Source organism: Salvelinus fontinalis, chromosome 33 (genome assembly GCF_029448725.1).
Source record: "Salvelinus fontinalis isolate EN_2023a chromosome 33, ASM2944872v1, whole genome shotgun sequence".
Classification (NCBI taxonomy): Eukaryota; Metazoa; Chordata; class Actinopteri; order Salmoniformes; family Salmonidae; genus Salvelinus; species Salvelinus fontinalis.
Genome location: NC_074697.1, coordinates 8,742,191 through 8,758,114, shown reverse-complemented (window position 1 = coordinate 8,758,114; position 15,924 = coordinate 8,742,191). Strand labels below are relative to the sequence as shown.

General features: G+C 36.5%; 1 protein-coding gene across 6 annotated transcripts in view; it reads right to left on the bottom strand.

Annotated features, from left to right (window-relative positions):
• The window catches only part of LOC129832536 (roundabout homolog 1-like), a 448,098-nt gene that overhangs the window by 114,772 nt on the left and 317,402 nt on the right, over positions 1 to 15,924 (bottom strand). For all 6 annotated transcript variants that reach the window (XM_055896657.1, XM_055896660.1, XM_055896656.1 and 3 more), the window contains 3 exons: positions 8,292 to 8,412; positions 4,321 to 4,459; positions 4,012 to 4,139 (listed from right to left, as the gene is read on the bottom strand). In XM_055896657.1, the coding sequence (XP_055752632.1) occupies positions 4,012 to 4,139; positions 4,321 to 4,459; positions 8,292 to 8,412 (388 nt within the window). The remainder of the gene's footprint in view (positions 1 to 4,011; positions 4,140 to 4,320; positions 4,460 to 8,291; positions 8,413 to 15,924) is intronic.

Here is a 15,924-nt window from a genome sequence, read left to right as displayed (position 1 = left end):
AGGACGCCATGTTTTTTGACGTAGCTTCGCTTGGCGCAAACTGTATTGAAAAGTAAGGATAAATTAAAAAATGTAATAACGCAATTGTATTAAGAATTAAATTGTCTATCAATCCCTGTCCACCCTATATTTTTTTGTCACGTTTATGAGTATTTATGTATAAGAGTAGATCACTGTCTAAGTGGCGCAAGGACTTTTTCTTTACCAGCTTGTCTACATTTCACATTGTCTAACCATGATTTTGGTGGCTAAATATAAACATTTTCGATCAAACTGTATATGCATGTTGTAATGTGATGTTACAGGAGTGTCATCGGAAGAATTCTGAGAAGGTTAGTGAAAAAATTAATATCTTTTGGCGATGTTGACTTTTATCGCTCACTTTGGCTAGAATCAATGCTGGGCTGCTAATTGCTATGTGCTAAGCTAATATAACGATTTATTGTGTTTTCGCTGTAAGACACTTAGAAAATCTGAAATATTGTCTGTATTCACAGGATCTGTGTCTTTCGATTCGTGTATGCTGTGTATTTTTACGAAATGTTTGATGATTAGTAGTTAGGTAAACACGTTGCTCATTGTAATTATTCTAGTCCATTTGTGACGGTGGGTGCAATTGTAAACTATGCCATCTACCTGAAATATGCACTTTTTTCTAACAAAACCTATCCCATACCATAAATATGTTATCAGACTGTCATCTAATGAGTTTTTTTGTTGGTTAGGGGCTATAAATATCTTAGTTTAGCCGAATTGGTGATGGCTACTGGTGTTGGTGGACAAATAAAAGATGGTGGATTATGCTAATGTGTTTTTAGGTAATAGATGTACATCTTTACATATTGTGTCTTCCCTGTAAAACATTTTAAAAATCGGAAATGTTGACTGGATTCACAAGATCTGTGTCTTTCATTAGCTGTATTGGACTTTAATGTGTGAAAGTTAAATATTTAAAAAAAATATTTTTTTTGAATTTCGCGGCACTGGTTTTTCAGTGGGGGGGGGGGGGGGGGGGGGGGGTGTGCCGCTAGCGCCACGCTGATCCTAGACAGGTTAAGTCTCAGAGCAAGTGACGTAACTGATTGAAATGCTACTAGCGCGCACCCGCTAACTAGCTAGCCATTTCACATCCGTTACACTCACCCCCCTTTCAACCTCCTCCTTTTCCGCAGCAACCAGTGATCCGGGTCAACAGCATCAATGATCCGGGTCAACAGCATCAATGTAACAGTATAACTTTAAACCGTCCCCTCGCCCCGACACGGGCGCGAACCAGGGACCCTCTGCACACATCGACAACAGTCGCCCACGAAGCACGGTCGTTACCCATCGCTCCACAAAAGCCGCGGCCCTTGCAGAGCAAGGGGCAACACTACTTAAGTCTCAGAGCAAGTGACGTAACTGATTGAAATGCTACTAGCGCGCACCCGCTAACTAGCTAGCCATTTCACATCCGTTACACTAGCAAGCTAGCCAACTTTAGCCAGTTAGCTTGGGTGCTTGGTTTGGACAAGCATGCATTGGCAGACAAGCTGCAGAAGGACGAGGAGGCTATAATTCCCCATTGTTTATCCGTGCAATTTTGATGGCCAACTAGCTGAAAAAGTCTGAGTGGGTTTATATAATGTTCCTTCATTAGATTTTAGCTCATCTTGCTCTGGTTAGCATTAGTTGTTGATCTTGATGTTGTTGACGTGTATAACTGAGTGAGAGAGAGCCTTTTCATGGTTGTTTGATCAATAGAACTGTAAAGTTCCCAAATGTAAGAGGAGTCCTGTGGTGTTTACATGTTTGTAGAAATCCATTCAGGTCTATTTTGTGGCTTTTGGCGAATGCGTTCTAATGATCTAAAGTCGCACTGTTGCAACGGCCTGTAAACACACAGTCCAGTTCATAGTGAATGATGGCAGGGCCTACTGCCTGTAAACACACAGTCCAGTTCAAAGTGAATGATGGCAGGGCCTACTACCTGTAAACACACAGTCCAGTTCATAGTGAATGATGGCAGGTCCTACTGCCTGTAAACACACAGTCCAGTTCAAAGTGAATGATGACAGGTCCTACTGCCTGTAAACACACAGTCCAGTTCAAAGTGAATGATGGCAGGGCCTACTACCTGTAAACACACAGTCCAGTTCAAAGTGAATGATGACAGGTCCTACTGCCTGTAAACACACAGTCCAGTTCATAGTGAATGATGGCAGGGCCTACTACCTGTAAACACACAGTCCAGTTCTTAGTGAATGATGGCAGGGCCTACTACCTGTAAACACACAGTCCAGTTCAAAGTGAATGATGGCAGGTCCTACTACCTGTAAACACACAGTCCAGTTCAAAGTGAATGATGGCAGGTCCTACGGCCTGTAAACACACAGTCCAGTTCAAAGTGAATGATGGCAGGGCCTACTGCCTGTAAACACACAGTCCAGTTCATAGTGAATGATGGCAGGGCCTACTGCCTGTAAACACACAGTCCAGTCCAAAGTGAATGATGGCAGGTCCTACTGTCTGTAAACACACAGTCCAGTTCATAGTGAATGATGGCAGGGCCTACTGCCTGTAAACACACAGTCCAGTCCAAAGTGAATGATGGCAGGTCCTACGGCCTGTAAACACACAGTCCAGTTCAAAGTGAATGATGGCAGGTCCTACTGTCTGTAAACACACAGTCCAGTTCAAAGTGAATGATGGCAGGGCCTACTGCCTGTAAACACACAGTCCAGTTCAAAGTGAATGATGGCAGGGCCTACTGACTGTAAACACACAGTCCAGTTCAAAGTGAATGATGGCAGGTCTGTGTGGCAAATGGCTTGTTTGAATAAAGGTCTACTGTAGCTCTCATTGGCTATTTGTATTTTTTCTTTTTTTTCTTGATGAAGTTATTGGTGGATATCTTGAAGAAATTATTGGTGTATGTTGATTCAGTTATTACTGCATATATTGATGAAGTTATTGACAGGAGGGTCTAATCATGCTCCTCAAAGAAATCAATACATCACTGGCCTGTGGAGCGCAGCAATAAATAATTGCAGAGAACAAACATGTGAAGATTGGGTTCTGTATTAGTACTGATAGGGGGTGGTGGTGGGGGGTGATGGGGGATTTTTTGTCCCATCGCTTCATAGCTCTCGAGGACTGCTGGGAATACAATTTTACACTTCTGACCTCACCACACAAACCTCTGCTACCCAAACCCCCCCACCATCCTCCCATCTACCTCGTCCAAGCTCAATTCCCATCTCGTTCTGCTCCAGTGGTGACTCACTTCAACCCCTCAATATACACCTCCCAACCCTGCTGACCCCATCCTCTGTGCACTGAACCACCTTCTATCCCCCTCCTCCCCTCTGCTCCCCAATATTCACATTAACCTGCTGCTAAATGACCCCAGTGTTCCACCTGCATGGCTCCCAGGAGGTTTAAGGGTTGGGGGGATCCTGGCCCCCTTGTTCTACTGAATGACTCCTTTCTGCTCTGTGACCAGCTGCTTTCTGTTCTCACTGTGTTAGTAGGATGTCCAATGGAGAGAGACACACTGAGGCTCCCCACAGGCCTACCACTGATACAGCATGTCTTAAACATGACCAGAGTGCTGCCTCTAAAGGAAGGTCCTCGCTCCTATGGATGCCGTGAATGGAATTGATTATCATGGAGCTCCCATGTGTAAAGTGTATGATCCTCTATGGATTTTCAGATGGCCTTTATTAGAAATCAATCAGCTAATTGTGAGAGAATGGGTGAAAGTAATAACTTGTCAGGCTCAATAATTGAGTGTTATAATTGCATTGAGGTTGAGCTAAATCGCGTCTAAGGTGCAAAAACTCACCGTAACCCATACAACTAGAGAGACTGAAACATCTGGAACAATCAACATACCTTTCAGCAATAGAGTCTCGACAACAGGACCACGTACCGCACAATGTACAGGACTGTGCAAGTTAACTGGTGCGTTGACCTTCGTAAACCTGCACAGTATTTTACTAGATTAAGTAACAGAGTGTGTGGTCTTACCGTGGACGGTGAGGGTGGCCGACGCCTCCGCCCTGCCCACCATGTTCTCTGCCACACAGGTGTAAGACCCCACGTCTGCAGAGGTCAGCCGACGGATCTTCAGGGTGTGGTCCTCACGGATCTCATATCTGGAATATTCACAAGTAGTCGGTCAAACACGCACGCACGCACACGCACACACAAACCACATACCTTACAGTATGTGCTGATCCTCAGACAGACAAAAGGGTGCGAGGCATCAAATAGAAACAGAGAAAGGGATTGTGTTGTAATAAAGGGGGCCAGAAGATGAGTCATACAGTACAGTACCTTCCCTTGGGCAGGTCTCCGTCGTCTTTTCTCCAGCGGACGGTGGGAACTGGGTCACCCCGGGCCTCACACCTGAACTCCACGCTCTGGTCCACCAGCACCACCTGGCTGCCGGGACGCTTCACGAAGCTGGGTCGCTCTGCAGAGAGAAACGACATAGCACAGTATTCAGTAAAAAGTCTACAGATACACTGTATCTGCATTTATACAGTATAGCATATTATATCATATAGCATATTATATCATAGCACAGTATATCATAGTATAGTATAGCATATTATATCATAGCACAGTATATCATAGTATTGTACATCATATCATAGCATAGTATAGCATAGAACAGTATAACATAGAATATCATAGCATAGTATATCATAGCACAGTATATTATAACATGGTCTATCATATCATAGCGTAGTATAGTAAAATATATCATAGCATAGCATAGTAGAGCATAGCACAGCAGAGCATTGTATAGCATAGTTCAGCATATTATAGTATATCATAGCATAGTATAGCATAGCACAGTATAGCATAGAATAGTACTGCATAGTATATCATAGCATAATATATCATATCATAGCATAGTATATCATAGTACAGCATAGCATATCGTAGTATAGTATATAATAGCATATTATATCATAACATAATATAGCATAATATAGTATATCTTAGCATATTATATTATATCATAGCATAGCGTAGTAGAGTATATAATAGCATAGTTTGGCATATTATAGTATATCATAGCATAGTATAGCATAGCATGGTATAGCATAGCAGACTATATCATAGCACAGAATATCATAGCATATTATATCATGGTATAATATATCATCTAGTATAGTATAGTATATCATGGCATAGTATAGTGTATCATAGCATGGTATAGCATAGCATATTATATCATAACATAGTAAGCATAGTATAGTATATAATATCATTGCATAGTATATCATATCATAGTATATTATATTGGAGTATAGTATATTGTAGTATAGTATCTCATATCACAGTATAGTATATCATAGTAAATATATCATATCTTAGTATATTATATTGTGGTATAGTATATAATAGCATATTATATAATAACATAGCGTATCACAGCATAGTATATCAGAGCATAGTATATTACAGCATACTATATCACAGCATAGTGTATCATATCATATCATAGCATAGTATATCATATTATAGTATAGTATATCACCGTATATTATATCATATTATATCATAGCTTAGTATATCATATCATAGTATATCATAGCATAGTGTATCAAAGCATAGTATATCATATCATATTATAGTATATCATAGTATAATATATCATAGTATGGCATATTATATCATATCATAGTATACCATAGCATAGTATATCATATCGTATTATAGTATAGCATAGTAAAATATATCATAGTATAGTATAGCATAGTATAGCATAGCATAGTATAGTATATTATAGTATATCATATCATGGTATAGTATATCATAGTATAGTTTATCATATCATGTTATATTGTGGCATAGTATATCACAGTATAGTATATCATATAATTGTATAGCATAGTATATCATAGTATATCGGAGTATATTATATTGTAGTATAGTATATTATATCATATTATAGTATATTATATCATAGTAAATATATAATATCTTAGTATATTATATCATAGTATATCATAGTATAGTATAGCATAGCTTAGTATATAATAGCATAGTGTATCATAGCATAATGTATCATAACATAGCATATCACAGCATAGTATAACAGAGCATAGTATATCACAGCACAGTGTATCACATCATAGTGTATCATATCATAGTATAGTATGTCATATCATAGTATATCATAGCATAGTATAGTATATCATAGTATATTATATCATAGTATATCATTGTATTGCATAGTACATCATAGTATTGTATATCATAGCATAGTATATAATTGTATAGTACATCATAGCATATTACATCATATCATAGTATATCATATCATAGTATATCATAGTGTAGTATATCATAGCATATTATATCATAGTATAGTATATCATAAGTATATCATAGTGTAGTATATCATAACACGGTATATCATAGCACCGTATATCATAGTATAGTATATCATAGCATAGCATACCATAGCATAGTATATCATAGTATAGTATTGCACAGCATAGGGTATCATAGTATAGTGTATCATACCATAGCATATCACATCATATTATATCAGAGCATAGTATATCACAGCATAGTATATCACAGCATAGTATATCACATCATAGTGTATCACATCATAGTATAGTATGTCATATCACAGTATTGTATATCATAGCATAGCATATCATAGCACAGTATATCATAGTATAGTATAGCATAGCATAGGGTATCATAGTATAGTGAATCATAGTATAGTATAGCATAGTATAGCATAGCACAGTATATCATAGCATATTATATCATAGCATAGCATAGTATATCATAGTATAATATATCACAGCATAGTATACCATAGTATAGTATAGTGTATCATTGTATAGTATATCATAGTACAGTATGTGACTGTACTGTATCTTTAGCACTTTATGGGGATTGAACCATCCTGCTGATCAGTCATATTGTAGCAGAGTCTCAGTGCTAACATTAGCAGTGTGTTTTAGTAATCACAGCTACCCTCGTTGCCCTTTGTCCTGATTATCTGAGAGGTCCTGTAAAATCCTGCTGTTGCAGTCCATTCCCCTAACCTTCCAGCAGGGATTGAAATAAAAATGAATGTTGGAAAAAGCTTCTGTAATGAAAACAGATAGCCATCTAACCACCCCTGCCCCCTCATGTCCAGTTCAGCTACCTCTCCCTCTCCCTCCCCAGCCCCTATCCCCTCAGCAGAGACACACATCAACACACAGAGCTTCTCCATAGGGAACATTTAGCAGATTTCCTAATACCTTTAATCACCTTCTCCTCCAACATTTGTTTTTTAATATGTCCCAAGGCTCAACAATTGCAGCTCAATAGTTTGACCTCCCTTTTCTCAACTCTCTACCCTTTCTTCTCTCTCCCCTTTCTCCTATTTGTTCTCTCTCCACTCCCTCCTTCCTCCTCTCTACTCTCTCCCTCCCCTCCCTCCTCACATTCCCCCTCCTCAAATCCCCTCCTTCCCTCTCTCCCTCCCCTCCCTCTCTCCTTCCCCTCCCTTTCTCCCTCCCTCTCTCCTCACATCCCCTTCAGTTTTGGCTTGAAAAAGTGCTCATTAAGTGTCTGGGGCTGTCGTGAGTTTTTCTTTTGTGTTGTTTACTCAAATAGGCAAAGCCATAGGTATGGTCTGAACCCTTTGAAGTCATTTCCATATATAATAATGTATCTTATGTGGGAAATAAGAATATGTGTATGTTAGCGTGGGCCCTGTTGGAGGGGATGACGAGAGGCCTAGTGGGACAGGAAGTAGAGGAAGTGGAGAGGACAGTCAGAAGTTCAGCCGACTGAGGTTAATACAGAGTACTATACTGAGACTATAAACTGAGGCAACGGAGAGCTGTGGGGTCAAAGGTCAGTGTGGGGGGGGGGGTCATTAGAGAGGTGTGGGGCTCCTGGGGGGCTCCTGGGGGAGAAAAGAGGGTCAGGGGGCTACTGGGGCAGTTCGTGGTTAACTGTTAGAGTGAAGGCCATGTCACACTCCTCTTGAAGGGGTCGATGACATTGTTTAGTCTCTTTGGAGACACACACAAAACAAAACATCTGGACCCTTTTCACTGTACACAAACACACACGGAGAGAGAGACAGAGAGACAGAGACACAGAGAGAGAGAGAGAGAGAGAGAGAGAGAGAGAGAGAGAGAGAGAGAGAGAGAGAGAAAGAGAGAGAGAGAGATAGAGGGAGAGAGAGAGAGAGAGAGAGAGAGAGAGAGAGAGAGAGAGAGAGAGAGAGAGAGAGAGAGAGAAAGAGAGAGACTGTGAGGAAGGTTACTTACCGAGCACAGTGAGCTCAGCGATCTCACTCTCCCTCTCTCCCACCATATTGGTCCCGACACACACATACTTCCCAGCGTCGCTTTTTCTGGCATTGGTTATCATCAGCTTTCCTCCCCGGATCTGAGGAACGAGAGAAAAGGTCAGACCTTGAGAGGACAAAACCACACGCCTAACATTGGAAAACATTCTCTCAGTATAAAAGTGCTATATTTCCTCACCCATGAGTCTTTGCAAAACCATGACCAAAGGTATTCAGAGTTTAATAAAACTCCATCTGTCATGTTTTGATGGGAGTATAAACTCACAAATGAATCTCAGTGAGCCATGTACTGTATGTCCTGAGGTCCCAGAGATAGAAAGCCAAAGTACTGTACTACTGTACTAACCGCGGTACCTATCCAACCATTCTATGCTATTCTCATTCAACCTGTGGCTTGTATGGCTTTATCAGACAGTCTGTTATGCTCAGGGCTTGCCTGGCCTAACATCCCTTCCCCAAACCTAGAAAGCCACAGTTCCCTGAGGGAACACCTGAGGCAGGGAAGAGTGGAAGCATTACTCCAGCCACAAATGACTTCCAGCACAGCAATCTCCCCTACCGTACTGAGAAGAAGAAAACAGAAGTTTTACCTGAGTATTTTCTCATGCATACATACAGAGACACATACTAACACATGCATACATACAGAGACACATACTAACACATGCATACATACAGAGACACATACTAACACATGCATACATACAGAGACACATACTAACACATGCATACATACAGAGACACATACTAACACATGCATACATACAGAGACACATACTAACACATGCATACATACAGAGACATATACTAACACATGCATACATACAGAGACACATACTAACACATGCATACATACAGAGACACATACTAACACATGCATACATACAGAGAAACATACTAACACATGCATACATACAGAGAAACATACTAACACATGCATACATACAGAGACACATACTAACACATGCATACATACAGAGACACATACTAACACATGCATACATACAGAGACACATACTAACACATGCATACATACAGAGACACATACTAACACATGCATACATACAGAGACATATACTAACATATGCATACATACAGAGACACATACTAACACATGCATACATACAGAGACACATACTAACACATGCATACATACAGAGACACATACTAACACATGCATACATACAGAGACACATACTAACACATGCATACATACAGAGACACATACTAACACATGCATACATACAGAGACACATACTAACACATGCATACATACAGAGACACATACTAACACATGCATACATACAGAGACATATACTAACATATGCATACATACAGAGACACATACTAACACATGCATACATACAGAGACACATACTAACACATGCATACATACAGAGACACATACTAACACATGCATACACCCACACACTAAAAGGTGTGTTTTGTATCCAGGACAATGTGGGTGTGATGGCTGTTTTTTCCCAGGGATTTGATTACAGGCCAGGGGAGGTGCTTTGTTCTCAGGCACTGGGTGAGGCGGTCCGGCCCCTCTCAGGTCCTAGTCAGCTGACAGCCATGCCAGTCAGAGTAGCAGCACACAATAGCACGGGACACCACTGATCTGCCTGCTCCAAGGGGGCTTAAGGGTTTAAGGGTCACACACCTCAGCCCACAAGAAGACAGACCCCTACCCCGAGGCCTGTAACAGACCCCTTTATTTAAAACCCACTGAGGGAGGTGTGTGTGTGTGTGTGTGTGTGTGTGTGTGTGTGTGTGTGTGTGTGTGTGTGTGTGTGTGTGTGTGTGTGTGTGTGTGTGTGTGTGTGTGTGTGTGTGTGTGTGTGTGTGTAGGTAGGTAGGTAGGGGGAAGTTGAAGGGGGTAACAGCATTGCAAAAGAGCCCCAAACCTTCTGCCTTTCACTGGCTGTCTTCAGTCAAACACACTCCTACACATGTATCCACTTCATGACACACTATGCAACGTCTCACTAAATCTAATTAACAGTGGTCAACACTGCAAGTGTACCTTCGCTCTGCACTCTAGGTGATCTAAAAACAGGTATCACTGGCATGTGAGGAATGGGGCCTCACTTTTAGTATCCCAGCATCCTAATTAAGAGTGACACCTTGTTCAGGAGCAAAACAATCCACATGACGTCTGCTAGGTAGGGGAACGACAGGTTCTAAGAACAGGGGAGTCTAGAAATAGAATGTCAGAAGGTTCTCAGTGAAACAACCCATCTGTGATGTGCAGCCTAACAGCTTACCTGGGAGGAGCAGAGACACGGAGATCAAGTCTAATTGCCACAACTAATAAATCCCCCTACAAACAAACCCCCCCTCAACTCTCGCTCCTCCACTTAAATAAATAGCTGTGCATCAACACTCCCCATCCAACCTGACAGAGAGGATGTGCAGAGACGAATGGGAGAAACTCAGGCTGTAACCTAACAAAATGTGGAAGAAGTCAAGACATCTGAATACTTTCTGAAGGCACTGTAGATGGCCTGCACGTAGAGAGACAGAGGAGCACTGTTTCACTCGCTCGGATGCTTTCTCCTGTGAGATACATTCAGCCTCTTGAAGGAAAATTATGAAAGACATAATTGACATAATTCGTCAATTTTTTTGGGGGGGGAAGCCTGGCTTTCCTTGGCATCCATGAACACACTCCACTGATTCCTTAGGTGTTCTGAGGCATTCTGGGGCACCTCTTGCCCTCGCTGCTTGTTTAATATTCATAATAAAAATAGCTTTTAAATAGAAGACAAGGGAAGGGAGAGGAAGGGAAGAGAAGGGTCACACTAGCAGTATAGAAGACCAGGGGGTTTTAAGTACTGTTATGTTACTGTTTGAAGTATCATTATGTTACTGTTTGTTTGAAGTATCATTATGTTACTGTTTGTTTGAAGTATCATTATGTTACTGTTTGTTTGAAGTATCATTATGTTACTGTTTGAAGTATAATTATGTTACTGTTTGAAGTATCATTATGTTCTTGTTTGTTTGAAGTATCATTATGTTACTGTTGGTTTGAAGTATCATTATGTTACTGTTTGAAGTATCATTATGTTACTGTTTGAAGTATCATTATGTTACTGTTTGTTTGAAGTTTCATTATGTTAGTGTTTGTTTGAAGTATCATTATGTTACTGTTTGAAGTAGAATTATGTTACTGTTTGAAGGATCATTATGTTACTGTTTGAAGTATCATTATGTTACTGTTTGAAGTAGAATTATGTTACTGTTTAAAGTATCATTTTGTTACTGTTTGAAGTAGAATTATGTTACTGTTTGAAGTATCATTATGTTACTGTTTGAAGTATCATTATGTTACTGTATGAAGTATCATTTTGTTACTGTTTGTTTGAAGTAGAATTATGTTACTGTTTGAAGTATCATTATGTTACTGTTTGAAGTATCATTATGTTACTGTTTGAAGTAGAATTATGTTACTGTTTGAAGTATCATTATATTACTGTTTGAAGTATCATTATGTTACTGTTTGAAGTAGCATTATGTTACTGTTTGAAGTATCATTATGTTACTGTTTGTTTGAAGTATCATTATGTTACTGTTTGAAGTAGAATTATGTTACTGTTTGAAGTATCATTATATTACTTTTTGAAGTATCATTATGTTACTGTTTGAAGTATCATTATGTTACTGTTTGTTTGAAGTATCATTATGTTACTGTTTGAAGTATCATCATGTTACTGTTTGTTTGAAGTAGAATTATGTTACTGTTTGAAGTAGAATTATGTTACTGTTTGTTTGAAGTATCATTATGTTACTGTTTGAAGTATCATTATGTTACTGTTTGTTTGAAGTATCATCATGTTACTGTTTGTTTGAAGTATCATCATATTACTGTTTGTTTGAAGTATCATCATGTTACTGTTTGTTTGAAGTATCATTATGCTACTGTTTGTTTGAAGTATCATTATGTTACTGTTTGTTTGAAGTTTCATTATGTTAGTGTTTGTTTGAAGTATCATTATGTTACTGTTTGAAGTAGAATTATGTTCATGTTTGAAGGATCATTATGTTACTGTTTGAAGTATCATTATGTTACTGTTTGAAGTAGAATTATGTTACTGTTTAAAGTATCATTTTGTTACTGTTTGAAGTAGAATTATGTTACTGTTTGAAGTATCATTATGTTACTGTTTGAAGTATCATTATGTTACTGTTTGAAGTATCATTATGTTACTGTTTGAAGTATCATTATGTTACTGTTTGAAGTATCATTATGTTACTGTTTGAAGTAGAATTATGTTACTGTTTGAAGTAGAATTATGTTACTGTTTAAAGTATTATTTTGTTACTGTTTGTTTGAAGTAGAATTATGTTACTGTTTGAAGTATCATTATGTTACTGTTTGAAGTATCATTATGTTACTGTTTGAAGTAGAATTATGTTACTGTTTGAAGTATCATTATATTACTTTTTGAAGTATCATTATGTTACTGTTTGAAGTATCATTATGTTACTGTTTGAAGTATCATTATGTTACTGTTTGTTTGAAGTATCATTATGTTACTGTTTGAAGTATCATTATGTTACTGTTTGTTTGAAGTAGAATTATGTTACTGTTTGAAGTAGAATTATGTTACTGTTTGAAGTATCATTATATTACTTTTTGAAGTATCATTTTGTTACTGTTTGAAGTATCATTATGTTACTGTTTGAAGTATCATTATGTTACTGTTTGTTTGAAGTATCATTATGTTACTGTTTGAAGTATCATTATGTTACTGTTTGTTTGAAGTAGAATTATGTTACTGTTTGAAGTATCATTATGTTACTGTTTGTTTGAAGTATCATTATGTTACTGTTTGAAGTATCATTATGTTACTGTTTGAAGTATCATTATGTTACTGTTTGTTTGAAGTTTCATTATGTTAGTGTTTGTTTGAAGTATCATTATGTTACTGTTTGAAGTAGAATTATGTTACTGTTTGAAGGATCATTATGTTACTGTTTGAAGTATCATTATGTTACTGTTTGAAGTAGAATTATGTTACTGTTTAAAGTATCATTATGTTACTGTTTGAAGTATCATTATGTTACTGTTTGAAGTATCATTATGTTACTGTTTGAAGTATCATTATGTTACTGTTTGAAGTAGAATTATGTTACTGTTTAAAGTATCATTTTGTTACTGTTTGTTTGAAGTAGAATTATGTTACTGTTTGAAGTATCATTATGTTACTGTTTGAAGTATCATTATGTTACTGTTTGAAGTAGAATTATGTTACTGTTTGAAGTATCATTATATTACTGTTTGAAGTATCATTATGTTACTGTTTGAAGTAGCATTATGTTACTGTTTGAAGTATCATTATGTTACTGTTTATTTGAACTATCATTATGTTACTGTTTGTTTGAAGTAGAATTATGTTCCTGTTTGAAGTATCATTATGTTACTGTTTGAAGTAGAATTATGTTACTGTTTGAAGTATCATTATATTACTTTTTGAAGTATCATTATGTTACTGTTTGAAGTATCATTATGTTACTGTTTGAAGTATCATTATGTTACTGTTTGTTTGAAGTATCATTATGTTACTGTTTGAAGTATCATTATGTTACTGTTTGTTTGAAGTAGAATTATGTTACTGTTTGAAGTAGAATTATGTTACTGTTTGTTTGAAGTATCATTATGTTACTGTTTGAAGTATCATTATGTTACTGTTTGTTTGAAGTATCATTATGTTACTGTTTGTTTGAAGTATCATTATATTACTGTTTGTTTGAAGTATCATCATGTTACTGTTTGTTTGAAGTATCATTATTTTACTATTTGAAGTATCATTATGTTACTCTTTGAAGTATCATTATGTTACTGTTTGTTTGAAGTATCATTATGCTACTGTTTGTTTGAAGTATCATTATGTTACTGTTTGTTTGAAGTTTCATTATGTTAGTGTTTGTTTGAAGGATCATTATGTTACTGTTTGAAGTATCATTATGTTACTGTTTGAAGTAGAATTATGTTACTGTTTAAAGTATCATTTTGTTACTGTTTGAAGTAGAATTATGTTACTGTTTGAAGTATCATTATGTTACTGTTTGAAGTATCATTATGTTACTGTTTGAAGTATCATTATGTTACTGTTCGAAGTATCATTATGTTACTGTTTGTTTGAAGTATCATTATGTTACTGTTTGTTTGAAGTAGAATTGTGTTACTGTTTGAAGTATCATTATGTTACTGTTTGAAGTAGAATTATGTTACTGTTTGAAGTATCATTATATTACTTTTTGAAGTATCATTATGTTACTGTTTGAAGTATCATTATGTTACTGTTTGTTTGAAGTATCATTATGTTACTGTTTGAAGTATCTTTATGTTACTGTTTGAAGTATGATTATGTTACTGTTTGAAGTAGAATTATGTTACTGTTTGAAGTATCATTATATTACTGTTTGAAGTATCATTATGTTACTGTTTGAAGTATCATTATGTTACTGTTTGAAGTATCATTATGTTACTGTTTGTTTGAAGTATCATTATGTTACTGTTTGTTTGAAGTAGAATAATGTTACTGTTTGAAGTAGAATTATGTTACTGTTTGAAGTATCATTATATTACTTTTTGAAGTATCATTATGTTACTGTTTGAAGTATCATTATGTTACTGTTTGAAGTATCATTATGTTACTGTTTGAAGTATCATTATGTTACTGTTTGAAGTATCATTATGTTACTGTTTGTTTGAAGTAGAATTATGTTACTGTTTGAAGTAGAATTATGTTACTGTTTGTTTGAAGTATCATTATGTTACTGTTTGAAGTATCATTATGTTACTGTTTGTTTGAAGTATCATCATGTTACTGTTTGTTTGAAGTATCATTATGTTACTGTTTGTTTGAAGTATCATTATGTTACTGTTTGTTTGAAGTATCATCATGTTACTGTTTGTTTGAAGTATCATTATGTTACTATTTGAAGTATCATTATGTTACTGTTTGAAGTATCATTATGTTACTGTTTGAAGTATCATTATGGTACTGTTTGAAGTATCATTATGTTACTGTTTGTTTGAAGTATCATTATATTACTGTTTGTTTGAAGTATCATCATGTTACTGTTTGTTTGAAGTATCATTATGTTACTATTTGAAGTATCATTATGTTACTGTTTGAAGTATCATTATGTTACTGTTTGAAGTATCATTATGCTACTGTTTGTTTGAAGCATCATTATGTTACTGTTTGAAGTATCATTATGTTACTGTTTGCTTGTAGTATCATTATGTTACTGTTTGAAGTATCATTATGTTACTGTTTGAAGTATCATTATGTTAGTGTTTGAAGTATCATTATGCTACTGTTTGAAGTATCATTATGTTAGTGTTTGAAGTATCAATATGCTACTGTTTGAAGTATCATTATGTTACTGTTTGAAGTATCATCATGTTACTGTTTGTTTGAAGTATCATTATGTTACTGTTTGTTTGAAGTAGAATTATGTTACTGTTTGAAGTATCATTATGTTACTGTTTGTTTGAAGTATCATTATGTTACTGTTTGAAGTAGCATTGTGTTACTGTTTGAAGTATCATTATGTTACTGTTTGTTTGA